A 17,195-nucleotide genomic window follows, 5' to 3' on the forward strand; every position below is an offset into this window, starting at 1 on the left:
GCCGGTTCTGGTCGGATGATTTTTCCCAGAGTTATGCAGTCTTCACGCTAACTTTTTTAGACCAATAGCCCTTCGGGCTAATTAGATAGAATTTTTAATAGCCCGAAGACATTTTCAATAGCCCGAAAAGGTAAACATAAATGTTTCGCTAGGAACAACAAAAATATTCATTTCTAATCAGAAATAACTACTTCTAATGAGTAAAAACATATGCCTGTCCCATTTACAACATTTATTATTCATTTTTCAAAACAACAGAAAAGGCATGCTCCGCCGACATCTCCATATCTTCATCGTCATCATCATCATCATCATCTTCATATTCTGAGTTCTCTGGCACCTGGAAAGACACACAATGTCACATACAATGTTATGTTTGCTAGATTGTTTTTAGTAGAATGATGTCTGTCTAAATAAAAAGTCATTTTCCCAAACAATGCGTTATTTTATTGTCAAAAATTGTGGTTGCCTATCATTAATCATTCAATTAATTAATGAATGTATACATGAGTTATAGTTAAATATATATTTAAGGGGTTGTAACCTTGTTGCTGGCAACATCTTTTTCGTCCTCTTCTGACACCACGATACAGTCCCCTTGGGATCCTGGGGCTTCTCTCTTGATTCTGCGGGGTTGTCCACTGGGTGTTGAAGTCTAAATAAGAAATTACTCTTAAATCAATCATGAATAATTATATAACAGTATAACTAATTCCTGCATCATTGATGAGGAAACGGTTATGATAACAATTGAAATTTAATTTTTTCTAATAAAAAACTATAATAACATAGGCTTTAAAATTACCATCCAGTGCTTGATCGCAAGGTCTGGGTCAAATTCATTGATGGATGGAGACGTGAGCTTCACCATCATCACATCGTTGAGGCGTCCAGCACGGAGACGGCCCCTTCGCTTGTTCTTGAGGAGCTTCATGGCGGAGAATGATGTCTCGCACTTGACAGAGGTGGGGGGCAGGGCCAGAGTAATGTCAATCAGTGTGAACACTGCATATAGTTGCTGATCCGCCATGCTGCCCATTACAGTGACCCAAGTCAGCTTCTGCCTGTCTTGGAATGGATATCTATAAATAAAACAAGGCTTGTCACCGTAGGATTACATATGCCCCCTTTTTCAACATTTTTCGAAACCTAAACACAAAACCTAAACGCAAAGTGTGACGGAATTTCAGAAGGACAGACAGACGGACAGTGCGAAATTGATTTCAAAGCATACTTTAATCACAAGAAATGAATATTATGTAAGTTTAGATTACAAACCTGTGGTAGATCAGTGTCCTCAGTGTTGCCCATTGGTCCAACACATCTTCTAAGGCGATGCCCTCACTAGATTTCCCAAATGCAACATCTTCAAACTGCCTGTAGAGAGTCTCAACTTCTTTGTCTCCGAAAGTGCTATCTAAATTGGATACACATTAAGAAATACAAAATCATGTTTAATCACTTATCAAATTTCAACGCATATTTAATCTAAGTGAATGACTGACAAATATCAATTTATATTATTTCTGAATGTCAAAAGCATTATGGAACCATTGAAATCTTTGAAAATACCGGTAATAGTTGCATTCTAACTTCATCATACTAGTTTACAAAATCGTTTTAAACATTATGTTTGAGGGTAAATTCTTCTAAGATTAAAAATGTAAAACAATATAATTTTAAAAAGGAATCCACTGGCAGCCCTATAAGGTACTGAAAAAACTGATAATCAAAGTAACTGTAGTAACTGAAATATAATGTCATTTTACATGAACACAACACTTTAAACAAAAACATGGGAAGGGGCCTGTTCAACCTCAAATGTTTCGGTTTAATAAGTAACACAATTTTATTTTTTAATCAAAATCGGTGAACAGGTCCCTTTCATTGTCAACTTGATGAAATTAACTTCAAACACCAGCAAACACTTTCAACGTTGTTAAACCTTTAATTTCATCCGATGTAAGGTCCGGCCAGTTTTTAAATGAAGAAACCATCGTTGCAGATACAAGATCTGATGTTGGAAATCTAGCCTCTAGATTTTCAACAATCTCTTTTATAAGAGAACTCTGATCTGCCTTAGCCTTAACACCTCTGAATACAAGCTTCTCTTGCTTGTAGGTTTCTGATGCGCTTACATCAGAGACAGTGCTACCATCTCTGAAAGTTTAGCGATTCTCTGATAATATCATTACCTAAATCAGCTTTTAGCAAAAAATTGCAAGGACTTACTCTGCTATTCACAAAATTAACCACAAGCTTCAAATTAGAAAATGCTGCCGAAGAAAAATCAAATTTGCTACAACTTGTTCTTCATGAAAACCCACTTATTGTTGAATACATTATTGTGTTCAGTAAATTTGGCTAACAATTGGATAATATTTCCCTGTGAGTTTATATAATACAACAATACAAATATCAATACTACAAAAATACTAACTTCTCACACAGCTGTGAGATGGCAGTCTTTGAGGACTGCACTCGTCGAGCAGCATCTGCGAGGCTGATGAGGTCTGTCTGTAGGTACAGGGAGAGGCTCTGCAAGTTGCTGATGACGCGCTGAAAATGTATTTAAAACTTTTATTATAAAAATTTTAACAAAGAACACTGACATTAAAATCATTAACAAAACAAGATAAGATTGATTTTAATGTTTTGTTAATAATTTTAATTTTTTTTTTTTATTGTTTTGCAAATATATGTAATCATTAATCATTAATGTTAAAAAAAAATATGTTAGAAACGTTTGAGTGCTAGAAGTTCACTATAGAAAAAATAAGCAAAACCTTCAAGTTACCTTTAGTGACAGCATGTACAGGATAAGGTTTCCATCCCTCATCATCTTAGCTAACCCTTCTGCCTTGGCATTCTGATGTGATGCGTTTTCCAGTTGATACAGGAAGAGTTTATACCCTCTCGAGAATATATTGAGAGCTTTCTCGAAGTGTGGCAACCACCGTGTTCCCCCAATTCTAGTAGGTAGAAGCATTTTCATGTGAAGAGCCTCCGCAGCTCTTTCAAGACCTAACAATTGAACACATATATTTTTTTTCATTTTGACATTCATGATAATTCCTTGAAAGTTAAATTAATTTAATAAAATTGGATTATAAATAAATCATTTAATAATTTGCAAAAAATATGAAAACAGTTCATAATAAAGGGTGGTTTTCTTTTGCAGATAACATTACAAATTCTCAATTTTATTATTAATCAATATTATATCTGATTGCATTGTACCTTTCTTCTGCTTTGGACTTCGACGAAACAGATAGAACAGGCCCATGAGAAGACTAGTGAGCTTCTCATAGTTCTTGGGGGCACACTTTTTCATGGCATCCTTAAATGCCAGCTCTAACCTGTGAGCAACGCAATGTGTCACCACAAGGTGGGGCCAATCCTTCTTCAGTAGAGAGGATACACCGCTGTGGATACCTGAATACAATGAATGACAATATGTGGACGATTTTTTAACATTGATGGGTAATCGTGATACATGTTGGAATAAAAGATTGTAAAATGACACAGTTTAGGCGGTGGCCCCAGCTTTATTCAATGATGTTTTATTTTGTGTTGTTTCCCATTGTGCCGTGCTGTTAAGCAATTTGCCATTTAAAAGGACAAAAGATGGTAAATGATAAAAGTGCTATACTCTGACACAGCTGGATTTTCACTTCTTTATACTGATAAAATATCAACTTATATAACAGCTCCTCAACCTTTACGTATACATTTAAACAAGACCTACCCATCATATTTGCAGCCCCGTCAGAGCAAAATCCAACCAGTTTTTCTTTCATGACATCTGTAAGTTCCAGATCCTGTAATACTTGTAGTACATGACTATGAATGTCTGCACTACAAGCTGATGCGCTGCAACCAATGTCGAGGAAAATGTCTCGGACATAACCATTTGATGATGATCTCACATACAGGGATTCCATGTCGTCTCCAGTGAAATCGGTTGATCCATCAATCATGAGACTACACCAATTTGCACTTTTAATGCTTGATAAAGAGTCATTGCGAGTGGTTCTGGATATGGAGGTACAAAACTCAGCACAAGCTTTGTCACTTTCATACTGGCTACTGGTGGGCAACCCCTTCATTTTATCGAGCTGGCATATCATCTCATAAGTTTTAAAACTTAAATTGTTCTTGCAAACAGCATGAGCATTTCTGAACTTGTTTACAAGTTTGTCATAATCCGCCTGTCTTAAGGTCTTCAATGCTTTGGCTGCAGTGCTAGACGACTTGGGTGTTGATTTTGCCTGTTTGGCTTGAACTGCTTTAAAATGATTCGGAGAATTTTCGTGTAGCTGTATGCCATCAATGCGGAGATACGACGAGCCTTTTATAAATATATTGTCATTGCTACTGGGTCCATAGAATTCGATGCATAATTGACACCGCATCAATTGCGTTTCAGGATCGTATTGCAGCCATTCTCTACCTGATTGCCATGATTGTTGAAATGTTCGAACTCTCTTGACTTCGTAAGCTCTTTTAGAAGATACAGGGTCGGTCGGCTGCTTACGTTTTTTACCTGGTAACGCCCCGCTCTGGTATCGAAGTTAGCTGAACGCCATCTTGAGCGCGATTTTAACGAAAGGATTTTTTTTTAATGAGTCATCATACGTCGATGTCCGCTTTGAACAAACGGACCAATCGTAACACTACGTCCATCTCCGGAGTCCCGTAAGAGTGGAACACGGACGTGTTTATTGGCTAACGATTTGTACGACTACTTCCATTGACCGATACGCCTTTAACCCGAAGTGACTGACCGGTGTTCATGTAATTATTTCACTATGTTTACAATTTTACGCTCAAAAATTTAATCGACCGGTCGGGCTATTTTATATGCATTTATGATCGACCGACCGGCCAAAAAATCGACTCGGGCTTCGGGCTTATAGGCTAATTCGAAGACTGGTTATGGCCCTTTGAAATTTTCCATTGTACATATAGTGCAATTCTTGTCCGGGCTATTTGTCAGCAACTTATTACGAGAATTTAATGAAACTTTATGGGAAGCTTGTTATTAGTGGGTTCTGGTTAGATGAGTTATGGCCCTTTGAAATTTTTAAGTTGCTAAACCATCCATCATATTATTTTGTCCCAAGTTATGCCCCTCGAGACGTTTCCTTAAATCTGAAAATATAGTGCAATATTGTGACAAAAAAAACCTTTGGGGAGCATCACCAGTCTCCGACGGTTACTTGTTCACAGAGTTATGGCTCTTTGAAATTTTCCATTAACTGTACATATAGTGCAATTCTTGTCCGGGCTATTTCTCAGCAACTTATTACGAGAATTCAATGAAACTTTATGGGAAGCTTCACTACCAAAAGGAGATGTGCATATTATCAGCCGGTTCTGGTCGGATGATTTATCACAGACTGACGGCCCTTTGAAATTTTCCATTAACTGTACATATAATGCAATTCTTGTCGGGGCTATTTCTCGGCAACTAATGACTGGAATTCAATGGAACTTTATGGGAAGCTTCACTACCAAGAGGAGATGTGCATATTATCAGCAGGTTCTCGTCGCATGATTATTCACAGAGTTATGGCCCTTTGAAATTTTCCATTGTACGTATAGTGCAATTCTTGTCCGAGCTATTTCTCAGCAACTTATTAAGGGAATTCAATTAAACTTTATGGGAAGCTTCACTACCAAGAGGATATGTGCATATTATCAGCCGGTTATGGTCGGATGATTTTTCACAGAATTATGGCCCTTTGAAATTTTCTATAAACTGTACAGCAATTCTTGTCCAGGCTATTTCTCCCCAACTACTGACTGGAATTCAATGAAGCTTTATGGTAAGCTTAACTACCTTGAGGAGATGCGCATGTTATTTGTGGGTTCTGGTTAGATGATTAATTTAGAGTTATGGCCCTTTGAAATTTTTAGTTGCTAATTTCCATCCATCGTATTTGTTTGTCCAAAGTTATGCCCCTCAAGATGTTTCCTTTTATCTGAATATATAGTGCAATATTGTGACAAAAAAAACCTTTGAGGAGCATCACCCCTCTCCGATGGTTTCTTGTTCAAGTTGTTGTATTTATTGTAATTTAGGAATTTAGAACTTATTTAAACATAATCTAAAACAGTTTGAATTGAATCTTTTTACCGGGGTGTGTATTTTGCATAAATGTTTAATATATATAACTATACAAGAATATAAAGTTTTTTTTTAATTTTTAAACACATGCTCTTGCTTTCAGCATATTAAAATAGTTTAAAATTCTACTGTGAATTTATGCGGAAGTATGAAGGCAACTGCTAGAGCAGCCAATACAGACATATAAGGAAAACGCTGGTCATTATTTATTTTAAATTATGAAATATAAAGCATTTTACGTGTTGAACTCATGAAAACATTGTATGTCCATTTTATGAACCTAGAACATATGAAAATGGAATATCAAACAATTTGAATTTAATCTTGATACCGGGAGGTTTATTGCACACAAATATACACAATCTTTAATTAAAGAATATAAAGTTGTATTTAAATATATGTTATTAATGAATATACACATTTTATTGCTTTCAACTGATTTAAATAATTTAAAATTCTACTTTAAATAAAATGCGTAAGTAGGAAGGCAGCTGACAGCGCAGCCAATATATATAATATATGTACAGGGAAAACGTAGTTCTTCTTGAATGCTCTGAGCTTTTATGAGTACATACGTACAGCTCATAGTTCTTCTTGGTAAAATTAAAATCAATTTAAAAAAATAATGTCGCACATATGTCCATAAAATCGTTTTAAATCAACCTAATACATTGTTACAAACACAATACCTGTTACAATCGACATCAATTTGCGTCTACTATGTTGAGAAATGCTCAAAACATAAAATTGATATCAAATCGTTTATGGCAGAAGTTGTTATTGTCGATTAGAGCAAAGGGAAAGAAAAGGTTACACTGCACAAATTGTTTTCACAGTGGTAACTGGCGATCTGGTCTTATGGTAGCAGTTGAAATTGTATTGTGTATAACATTGTAGTTTGAATTAGGACACATTCTTATTAATGTAATTTCGCTGCGATCGGATAAGTGGCATGTTCCGTTAGTAAGTTGAATAATATCGGGCGTATGTTTGCATTGTAAACAAGTTGTTATTAAAATAAAGATACAATGTGGTGTTGGTGTAACTTTTACTATTTTACTAAGTGAATGAGGGTTGAAATGCTATGAAACACTTTCTGCACCAATTAAAATATATATTGTACATATTCCATATTTGTTTTCGGCTATTAGGCTAGATTATTTAATATACATGTATACATAGAAAATATTGCAGACATACACACACACACACAAAGTATAAAGAAATGGAAAAAAGAAACACCATAAAATAAAATAAACAAACAAAACAAGAAAGAACAAAGAAATGAATATGCATAGTTATAATGAAATATAAACACATACAGCTAAAAGATTTACAGAAAGCGAAAACCTAAGCACAATCGAGGGACACCACACATTATCAATTGGTCACTGTCGGCTCAGGAACTACTTTAAAGTACCTTGTGTACCCTTAGGTAAACTAAATGTTCCCCGGGTACGAATAATACGTTTAAAGGCACCCGGCAATACGACGGGGTTCTTTTAGTATATTTTCCGTACACCGGGAACAGTGTAGTAAACTTTAAAGTACCTGGGGTACCGTATACACACATACAGCTGATAAATTTACATATATTTCCCTGTGTGTGATCGTGCTTATTGAAAGCGAAAGCCTAACCACGATCGAGGGACACCACACATAATTTACGCTCAATTGGTCATTGTCGGCTCAGGTACTACTTAAAAGTACCCCGAGTACTCAGACGTATTTTACAATGTACCCCGGATACGGAAAATACGCACCCGGTCATACTCCGGAATACTTTTTAAAACCGGTATATATTTTCTGTACCCCACATACTTTGCAGTATATTTTTTAATTACACCGGGTACTTGAAGTAGTATCTGAGCCGACAATAAGCAATCGAGCATAATTTACTATTGTTTAATTAAATCATTTTATATTTCGAGTCCGCATTGAAGACGTACATAAAGTTGAAAGGCGGTAATGCATGTGTTCATTTGTTTACCATATGAGTGTTTTGGTATATGCATGTATTGAAATACCTGAATTGTGCATGATCAATCTTGTAGGAGAATTGATTGAGACTTGCAATTACACCATATGGTATACGTCGAACGCTACACTATGGTATTACGACCGATGTCCTCCTATCTAAACTTTCTGATAAAAGTTTAATTTTTTCTAAGTACGGGATTTTTTTCACCACAACGTCCTTAAGTTTGCTCATGCCTTGGTGGCACCTTGGCCCAAGGTCCTCACAGAGACGCTCTTTCATTAAGATGTTAACGAGCATCTTCATGTCCTCGTCTCGCCTGACCTCTTTCCTGGCTGGCGGTTTCTCGGTCGCTGTGTCCACCATGGTAGAAAAGTGGTCATCGACCAATCTACCTAGGCTGCCAGCGAGTGCTCCGTGACAAGCAAGGGTGGCCGATGTCGCCCTCGAACCGACTGACTTCAGACTTTCTGAAAACGTATTGAAAACACATATATAACACAAATATTGAACTGAAAGTAGTAGACACGAGCGTCTGGTATGTACATGTATATTGAATCCACTTGAACATTGGAACTTGGAAAATAAAATTTTTAAACCGTAGCACTATTTACTGAGTCTTAGTATAAAGTTGAATAAACAACAACAACAACAGAAAAAACGCAGAACCTACCTTTGAATTCTCTGTTCAAGAATTCGTTTACTAAGTCGGCTTCGAGATTCTTCCTGCGTCCACCATGTAAATTAACTGTCCGATTCCAAGTCAAATCGTTGGCTAATCTGTGTGGTAGCCAGCCGTTGACAGCTGAAACAGAACATGTTCAAACTTCTGTGACTGTTAGTCATTTGCAAATTAAGATCGTTAATTATAAAAAAATAACAACCACGCACAGATTTATTTTAACATAAGCATTTTTAAACATTACAATTTATCCCATCGTACCTCAGCATATACTGACCTGCAATCAAACGATGTCCCAGGATGACATACTTGGGGTGGTGATTTGCATACAACCACGGCAAGTCACACTTCTAATACATCAGCATGCCGGGACCATCGTTCTCTTTAACAGCGTCATGGCGGATCATGTCACCGACTATTTGGAATAGTAAGGCCTTGCTATGGCGGTAACTCATGTCTCGGGTCTGGCTTCTGACAACTCCTGTCGTCTTGCAGCTACTGCAGCAGAACCAAAGCTCTGCTTCAGTGTGTAGGCTTTGTAGCTTCACACAGTCCATATAAAACCAGATACCCTCTGGCAGAGGATATTGCAGCACTCCACCATCGGGATGTCGGTGCGTTTCTTTTTGCAGACGCAATGCGTGCTCTCATCACCTTGCTACCTGCATGCCGCTGAGCAGAACCATGTTTCAGGCAGGGAGTCATCTGTGAGGCCTACACACCTTAGGTGGAAGAACCGGTTGGGGGAGGCCTTGTTTTCACACTGTGCCATCGGCTCGTCCTCCCTCACTTTATTGATGCCTGAGAAAGTATGATAGTTAATTAAGTACATATTCTGATTTTAGGTGTTTAGATGTCTTATACTACACACATATTGGCAGTTAAAGGGATAAGTCCCAATTGAACCGTATTAAGAAGTACATTTTTCTTTCTTTGACATTTCTTAATGATATGTACCACTACCACATATTATTTTCTAGTAGATATTTATGATATGTGACCAGTAAGATATACATTTTTCTAAAACTCATGTTCAATGTAAAGGTTAACATTTGAAAATAGGTCATAAGGCCATTAAATTTTTTTTTTTCAAACATTGTTTTCGGCCATGATACGTTATTTGCAACAAGAAACTACAATTTAAAAAATCATTTTGTTTATATAAAGTCATTAACACTCAACAATACTTACTCGTTTTGCAAAGGCATACATTTTGGACAGCGTTGTTGTTGTCAAATGTCAACGGAGACCATTTTTTCTTGGACGATTTTTTTTGACAGTTGGTCAAACTCTTCCTGTGACATTGTGACATCGTTATCTAACGATTGAGTGCCCAATTGTTTCATGGCAAAAGCGCAGACGTACCCTTCTCCCACAAATTTTAAAAACTCCACCACGTACGAAAATGACTCCGAAACGTTTTTCTTCACGTTTTTCTTTATGTTATAATGTATAATAATGTCTATCTCAGAAGTCAATGAATTACACTCAATATCAATATTAAAGTGATAAGTCTTATGTTACTAAGAAATGAATTCTTAATTTATGTCTTGCCTTATTAAAGTATCTGATGAATAAGTCATTATCAATTGAAAGTCATACAACTTATGTTACCGTATACGTGCGCTTGTAAGACGCATTTTTAAGACTTAAATTAATAAGCTACAGTTGGGGTCGCGTCTTATAAGCGAGATACTGGTAAAAATAAACAAAAAATTTCAAAATATCGAGTTCACTGGGCTTATGCTAGCCAATTTGGACACTTGTCAGTTGTTTTGAATCATCGCGGCAGCCATTTGCATTTTCTCTAAAGTCTGTATTGGCCCGTACCGTGTATCGGAACGCTATGTTCAGTTACCGATTTATTTGTAATAAAATGTTTTGTTACTGATTTTGTTGTCTACTATTTTTAATTTGAATTTTGTTATTTTTGGGGCGTAATACGTTATATTGTCCGTGATTATTCTTGAAAAGTTTTTATCACCTGATTGTTTGCGCGCGACGTCTTTAAATGCCATATAAATTGGCCATTATAGTATACTTGTGTAAGCGGCAACACGATGCCAACATGCTTAAAACAACAGCAAAATCAATTCTCAGTTTGAAACTGTCAATTGTTTAATAAACACGCTGCCGATTACAAATGCTATTTGACAAGTTTGTATCACCTGATCGTCTTTGTTCCACCACGGAGTGTAATCTAGAGTCCGTGGTTCCACGTCGTTAATTTTCAATTAAGACATAATTGGAAATTAGAGTATCCTCTGAAATAAGTTACCAGTTTGCAACTGTCAATTGTTAAATAAACACGTTTATTCAGACGACCCACTAATGCCGATGACACATTATTTATTAGGGGCCAACAAGGATTGGAGCAAAGAGCGACCGCATGCAATTATCCCCATATGGCTTTCTTCTTGACACGTGATTTCGATCTGTGCTTCGGAGTCTATCACTATCACGCGATTGGCTAATTTTATGAAAGTAGGCGTTACCTATTGTTGATAGACAATGGGCGTAAAATTTGCATAATCTAGGTAATAAAACTAAACGCTTTCAAAATATCTGCCTATTAGATTTCAATACCTGTCAAACAATACAATTAAGATGACTGACACGATCAATTTTGCTTGTGCATTGATATTACGAACGTAATATGTTTGCAATTGTTAGGGCAAATGATTAATACGCAATTGTTAGAAATTTTGTCAATTTGATAATTATTTTTATTGCATGAATAATATTTGAAAATAAATTAAAACCCACTAATACATAATAAAATAAACAAATATTATTTACTTTGTTGTTTTATTGTTTTACTTTTCAGACTTGCGTGAATTACTAATTGTATGCAGCGCGAGTTTGAAAAATTCTCAATGTTTTACTAATTGATGATTTTCTTTAACATTCTGCCATTTTTCGGCCATTTTCCGGCCGATGAATACGGCAAAATTTGACTGCGTCTTACACGCGGGTCAGTCTCAAATCCACCCATTATAAAGTCCAAGTCGGGGTGCGTCTTATAAGCGAGGGCGTCTTATAAGCGCACGTATAGGTACTTATCAGTGATTACTTTTTGTAACTTCTATCAATTCCTAGTTTTCATAATTCTTATAATCCATGCACTACACTTTTGTTATTTTCTATTTTGTTTATGGCTAAAAGCAATTGTATGCTTTAGAGCTAATAAATGTTGCTGCTGTAGATTCTGTTGTGTTATAATTCCCTTACGGCAGATCTAAGGGTCATCGTTCCTTTTGTTTCTTCCTATAATTTCTGTTGTCTGAGCGCTATTCATATACAATTAACATAAGAATTAATTAAAATTTGAACAAATTATATATAAAATTTCTGTCCATTTAAAACAAATATTTAATATTTGAAAATAACCTTTCTTAAATACATAAATTGTATGTTCGGAGAAAAGCATAGGTAAACCGTTTATTGGTACATGTTGTTGTAAACACACCGCGTGCGTTCCTTTAATTTTTCTTTTGGTTAATAAAAACTGTTCTGTATGCAAACAAGTTGACATTTACATTTACGCTTGACGTGTTTGAAACTTTGATTAAAATCTTTCTTCTGCGAGCACACCACATCATGTAAGTTATCTTAATTTGCTCATTATAGATATATTGACGATATATTTGTGTTAATTCATGCCAGAAAATAGTTTATGTTGCTAATTTTACCAATAAATCCCCGCCGGGATTTCAGGCGGCGATTTTGCTATGGTAAATGGCGAAACCAGTTGCAACTCCTAGACCCGGAGGTCAATAGCTGGGAGTTGGATTATTGCAACTAAGGAAAAACGCAGCTTTTAGCCCAGCCAATATAGATATAGAAGGAAAACAGATTAGATCACGGCCGGCCTTAGCGCCTTCTAAAAAGGTGCGAAATCTGTCAACTTAAAGTGATATTATGGGCATCTAACAGTATATAGGTGTCTTTTGCAACTGTTGTTTATTTTTTGTGTTTTCACTTCATATACACTTATATTTGTTAATGAAGCATCAACATACTAAAGCAATATAATGGAAAGAGAAATCTATTTGAATGTCAACCGTACTTTCGTTTTGACAACTGACTTCAGAAATGATTTGATGTATGATATGTGTGTGTCTAAATGTTGTTTTCATGCAAATTCTTTCATACGACACAAAAGCACAATTTTGTTGTACAGATTATTTTGGCTTAGAGGACTGGGTGGTTCATGTAAAATATTAAAAATAATATATATTTTTTTATAAACAACTGGTAGCAAGATGAGTTGTAGATAATTGATCAGTTACGAAATTTTAACTAATTCTTTTGACTTGTTAATTCTTTTCAGCTCAATTCAACAGTGAAAAATACCCATAATATACAAATGTAATAAATGTGGCACCTGTTGACTAACTTCTCGATATTTGACATTTGTAGACGTTCAAAGGGTGCCAGTTACAGGAGTTTCAACTTCATTGAATTTGTCTGAAGGCTTATGTAATTTATGTTCGTAGAAATGTTCGTGTGTTAATAAACATGAAGGCCTCACAAATTTAATAAATTATTAATTCATTTGCACGTTATGAATACGTCTGTGTCTGTGTTACTCAACAAATATAATCAAAATATTAACAATGCAAATTTCTTCAAACCTTTTTCTTTTCCATTATTCATCAGCAACAACAATAATAGTGAAATAACAAGAAGAGGCTTCCTTTAAGCAGAATATACAGTACAAGCGGAAAGTGTCTTCCCAAATTGGCGTGTGGGGACTGCACTGCAGCAACAATTATAGTGAAACAACAAAATAACAATCACCAAAAACACTAGCCAATATAATCACAATATAAACAATGCAATTTCTTTGTACTGTGCAGTCTGCACAGGCTAATCAGGGTCATCATCGGTGTTGTGGTAGCTGGTGTTATTCTGGTTGCCGGCATCGGTGCTGTGTAGGGCTGTAACCAATACACTAGGTGACGAATACGATACGTATCACGAATACAGGGTGGGGAATATGAATATTTATTCGCGAATATGAATTTCAGTGAACAAAAGTTTTACTGACAACTTGACATGACATATAGTATGAAACTATCAGTATTTGTCAATTTGATTGAGTATCATTGCATACTGAAAATATGAAATATAACACTTTGAAATAACAAAACACTGACTAGAACTGCTTAAACTTTGAACACAGTTTTGAAAACATGACTAGTACCAATAAAATGGTATACAACCGATAAGGATAAAAAACAATAAACAACCTTTTATTAATTATTATAACATCTTACCCCATACTATGTTGACAGATCTTGCAAATTGTCTTCGTCTCATCGTCGTTTTAGGGGAAACCAAAATAGAGCCAGACAAACGACGGGTATTTGGCAGGCGGGTCAACGATATCAATAGCATTCCCTTTGCTAGGCTCCATGTTTGTTGATAAGTTGCACAATCATTGTCGTAAAGATAAACAAAAAAGAAACTCCATCTACTAATCCTCTGTGTGTATGTTTGAGCATCAAATCACTCGTATTTATCTAAATAAACATTAAACAACCATCGAAAGATTTTTCAATTCAATTTCATAAATATTCAACCGGTGCCCGCCATTTTTGTTGATAATCTCATTGTGTAACATAGTGGGTGGGATAAACATGATGAAAAACGCCGGAATAAGGAGAAGGATATTTAAATATAGGCGTTTATTGTATAAACCCTCATTTGTAAGGTAAGATAAGATGATTAAACTTTCAAACTCGAAACCACGTTGTTTATATTCATCAAATATTTGTTTCGTGATTCGTCCACAGCCGTATTCGAGTAATTCGAATATTCAAATGTATCATTATAGCCCTAGTGCTGTGGTTCCTTTTCCCCCTCTTGTAGTCCTCGTCGTTGTGGTTCCAGGTGCTCCTTTTGGGGCCGTTGTCGGTGCTGTGGTTCCAAATGTCCATGTCGTTGTTGTGGTTCCTTGTTGTCCTCGTCGGTGTTGTGGTAGCTGGTGCTCTTCTGGGTGCCGATGTCGCTTTTGTGGTTCTTTTTTCCCCTCTTGTAGTTCTCGTTGTTTTGATTCCTGCTGTTCCTTGGGGTTTGACGTTGGTGTTGTTGTTCTTGTAGATGGTTTTCCTCTGACCACATCGCTGTATAGCCAGGCTGTTGTGCTTCCGGAATAGGAGCTGGTGCAGGAGCAGGAGCTCTGGCAGAAGCTGGAGCAGGCACTAGAGCTAAAGCAGGAGCTCTGGCAGAAGCTGGAGCAGGCGCTAGAGCTAGAGCAGGAGCTCTGGCAGAAGCTGGAGCAGGCACTAGAGCAGGAGCTCTGGCAGAAGCTGGAGCAGGCGCAAGAGCTCTGGCAGTAGCTGGAGCAGCAGGCGCAGGAGCTCTGGAGGAAGCTGGAACAGGAGCAGGAGCATGAGTAGGAGCTCTGGCAGAAGCTGGAGCAGGAGCTCTGGCAGAAGCTGGAGCAGGTGTAGAAGCTGGAGTAGGAGCTCTGGCAGAAGCTGGAGCAGGCGCAGAAGCTGGAGCAAGAACTCTGGCAGAAGCTGGAGCTAGAGCAGGAGCTGAACGTTTGACAGCTGAATACTGCCTCACCGTCCACTCAACGCACGAAACAACTGCTCCAGTTCCCCTTATGCTTAGATGGAGCCCCTCCCTACTAAGCATGTCCCGGACGATACCTGTTTTTAAGAATATTGATTTCATATAAAATATAATCATACATATATAATCATAGTTTATGTAGGACATAGGAAAACTTACATGTACTATACCTTGGACAGGTAAATGTTTTAACTATTAAGAAATACATACAAGACAGAAACGAACACAACCATCAAACTGACTTGCTGTTCGTGGAAAAGTACTATAAAGTATAAATTCAATCAAGTGTAACTTAATGTTTATGGAATGTGGTACACAATACATTATACAATTACGGGTATAGAATATACAAAATACAGAAAAAGTTAATGTTTTATACCATGTGCATTATGGAAGCCTGGCACTTCCACAAAGAACAGCCATGGCAGTTTGGCCGCTACTCTGGCCAGCATCCGGTTAACGGAGGTCGCATCCTTGTTATATGCCTCTCGGCAGAATGCCCATAAGTACAATGCTCGCACTTAAAAAAGTACGATTTATACTAATTCAGTGCGTGTTCCTGTTTATTTACATATTTTTATACTTAAGTGTAAAATCACATTGTTTAGGAATATTTGAGAGCACAAAATTGCATAATTTCAACAATGATAATTAATTAATATGAAGACAAATGCTTGACCATAACAAAAGTGATGGAAATTATTTTTAATTATTTATCATTAAGTATGACAACTATTGGCTTTTCCATGGGTTTGTAGAGCGAACATTTTCGCATGACTGCTGAAAATTGCGAAAGATCTCAACAGGAGACGACTGGCCAATATTGTGTGCTCTCGCAACGATCACCAGGACCTAACAATTAAAAACAAACTTATAACTTTCTTTGAGACTTGTACAAGTATTATTCAATATGTAATACAAATCAACACACAAAACGCATATATAGTAAAAAAGGTCTCTTGACAATCGCTTCCACTGACAATCATAATGAGCAGGGGACAAAAATTCCACTCGTCCGCTCGTATTGACGAGTGAAATCTTGAAAGGACGAGTGAATTTCCCTAAAGCTCTCGCCCTACAGGACGAGTGAAAAAAAACTGATGTTAAAATATGTATTTTCTGACCAGTAAGACTCTTTTTCATTAAATAAAATCATTTCTTAAAGCATATCTATTCCGAAAGTAGAACGCGAATGAACCGGAAATCGTAATTGTAAATTTCATACAGCAGGTGCGCGTTGTTATGCGAGACTGTGTCCCGAGTAAATATTGGCTTTTTGGTGTAAACTTTGCGCGTCCATGTTGACAGGGAACCATCTGACTTCATTCACTGTAAGTATTGATTTTTTTAAAGAATTATTTTACTGCGAAGTACGGTTTTAAACCAGTCTGAATTTCATCTGAAAAATGTCTGACATAGGGGGCAGAAGCGATGTTCAACCATCCGAAATGGAAAGCACGCAAGCATTAAAAAAAGGAAAAAACAAATTTGTCTTCATTTATTTATTTTGTGTTCCTCATAAATAAAGTAAGTTAACATTTCTTCTGTGATCAGCTGGCATGAATAACTAAGTAAGCAGCATTTTAGCAGTGATTTAGGAAACATTGTTGAGAGTGGAAACTCGAATATGACGACAGTGAAAACTCAAACAAGCATTATTGGTTTTAACATGATCAAAATCACTTACCTTGTATTGACTTGAGTTGACACTCTGTTGTTGAGTCTTTTGTACTTACTTCCGTTGGTTTGCACTGGCTGAACCACAAGAATTATGTAGTCGTTTCTAATAATCACGAAACAACATACTTAATGCA

General features: G+C 36.6%; 2 protein-coding genes across 2 annotated transcripts; both read right to left on the reverse strand.

Moving 5' to 3' along the window:
* Nucleotides 1-217: 217 nt before the first annotated feature.
* On the reverse strand, nt 218-3,370 carry LOC127853935 (uncharacterized). Its single transcript, XM_052388808.1, has 7 exons — nt 3,241-3,370; nt 2,798-3,024; nt 2,448-2,559; nt 1,279-1,417; nt 806-1,082; nt 545-655; nt 218-340 (listed from the first exon to the last, which is right to left on the reverse strand). The coding sequence occupies exons 1-7, from the start codon at nt 3,332-3,334 to the stop codon at nt 236-238; spliced, it is 1,065 nt and encodes a 354-aa protein (XP_052244768.1). The 5' UTR covers nt 3,335-3,370; the 3' UTR covers nt 218-235.
* Nucleotides 3,371-14,637: 11,267 nt separating this feature from the next.
* Nucleotides 14,638-15,833, reverse strand: LOC127852422 (skin secretory protein xP2-like). The gene is made up of 2 exons (XM_052386377.1): nt 15,761-15,833; nt 14,638-15,329 (listed from the first exon to the last, which is right to left on the reverse strand). The coding sequence occupies exons 1-2, from the start codon at nt 15,831-15,833 to the stop codon at nt 14,638-14,640; spliced, it is 765 nt and encodes a 254-aa protein (XP_052242337.1).
* Nucleotides 15,834-17,195: the final 1,362 nt, after the last annotated feature.

This window comes from Dreissena polymorpha, chromosome 12 (assembly GCF_020536995.1).
Source record: "Dreissena polymorpha isolate Duluth1 chromosome 12, UMN_Dpol_1.0, whole genome shotgun sequence".
Taxonomy (NCBI): Eukaryota; Metazoa; Mollusca; class Bivalvia; order Myida; family Dreissenidae; genus Dreissena; species Dreissena polymorpha.

What these genes read in the sequence shown, in the direction of transcription:
- LOC127852422 (XM_052386377.1), bottom strand. Translation starts at nt 15,833, where the DNA reads ATGCTGGCCAGAGTAGCGGCCAAACTGCCATGGCTGTTCTTTGTGGAA. An exon ending in AGGCTTCCATAATGCACATG is followed by an intron (nt 15,330 to 15,760) that starts GTATAAAACATT and finishes CTCCTGCTCTAG; the next exon opens with CTCCAGCTTCTGCCAGAGTT.
- LOC127853935 (XM_052388808.1), bottom strand. Translation starts at nt 3,334, where the DNA reads ATGAAAAAGTGTGCCCCCAAGAACTATGAGAAGCTCACTAGTCTTCTC. An exon ending in AGGACACTGATCTACCACAG is followed by an intron (nt 1,083 to 1,278) that starts GTTTGTAATCTA and finishes TTTTATTTATAG; the next exon opens with ATATCCATTCCAAGACAGGC. An exon ending in TTGCGATCAAGCACTGGATG is followed by an intron (nt 656 to 805) that starts GTAATTTTAAAG and finishes TTTCTTATTTAG; the next exon opens with ACTTCAACACCCAGTGGACA.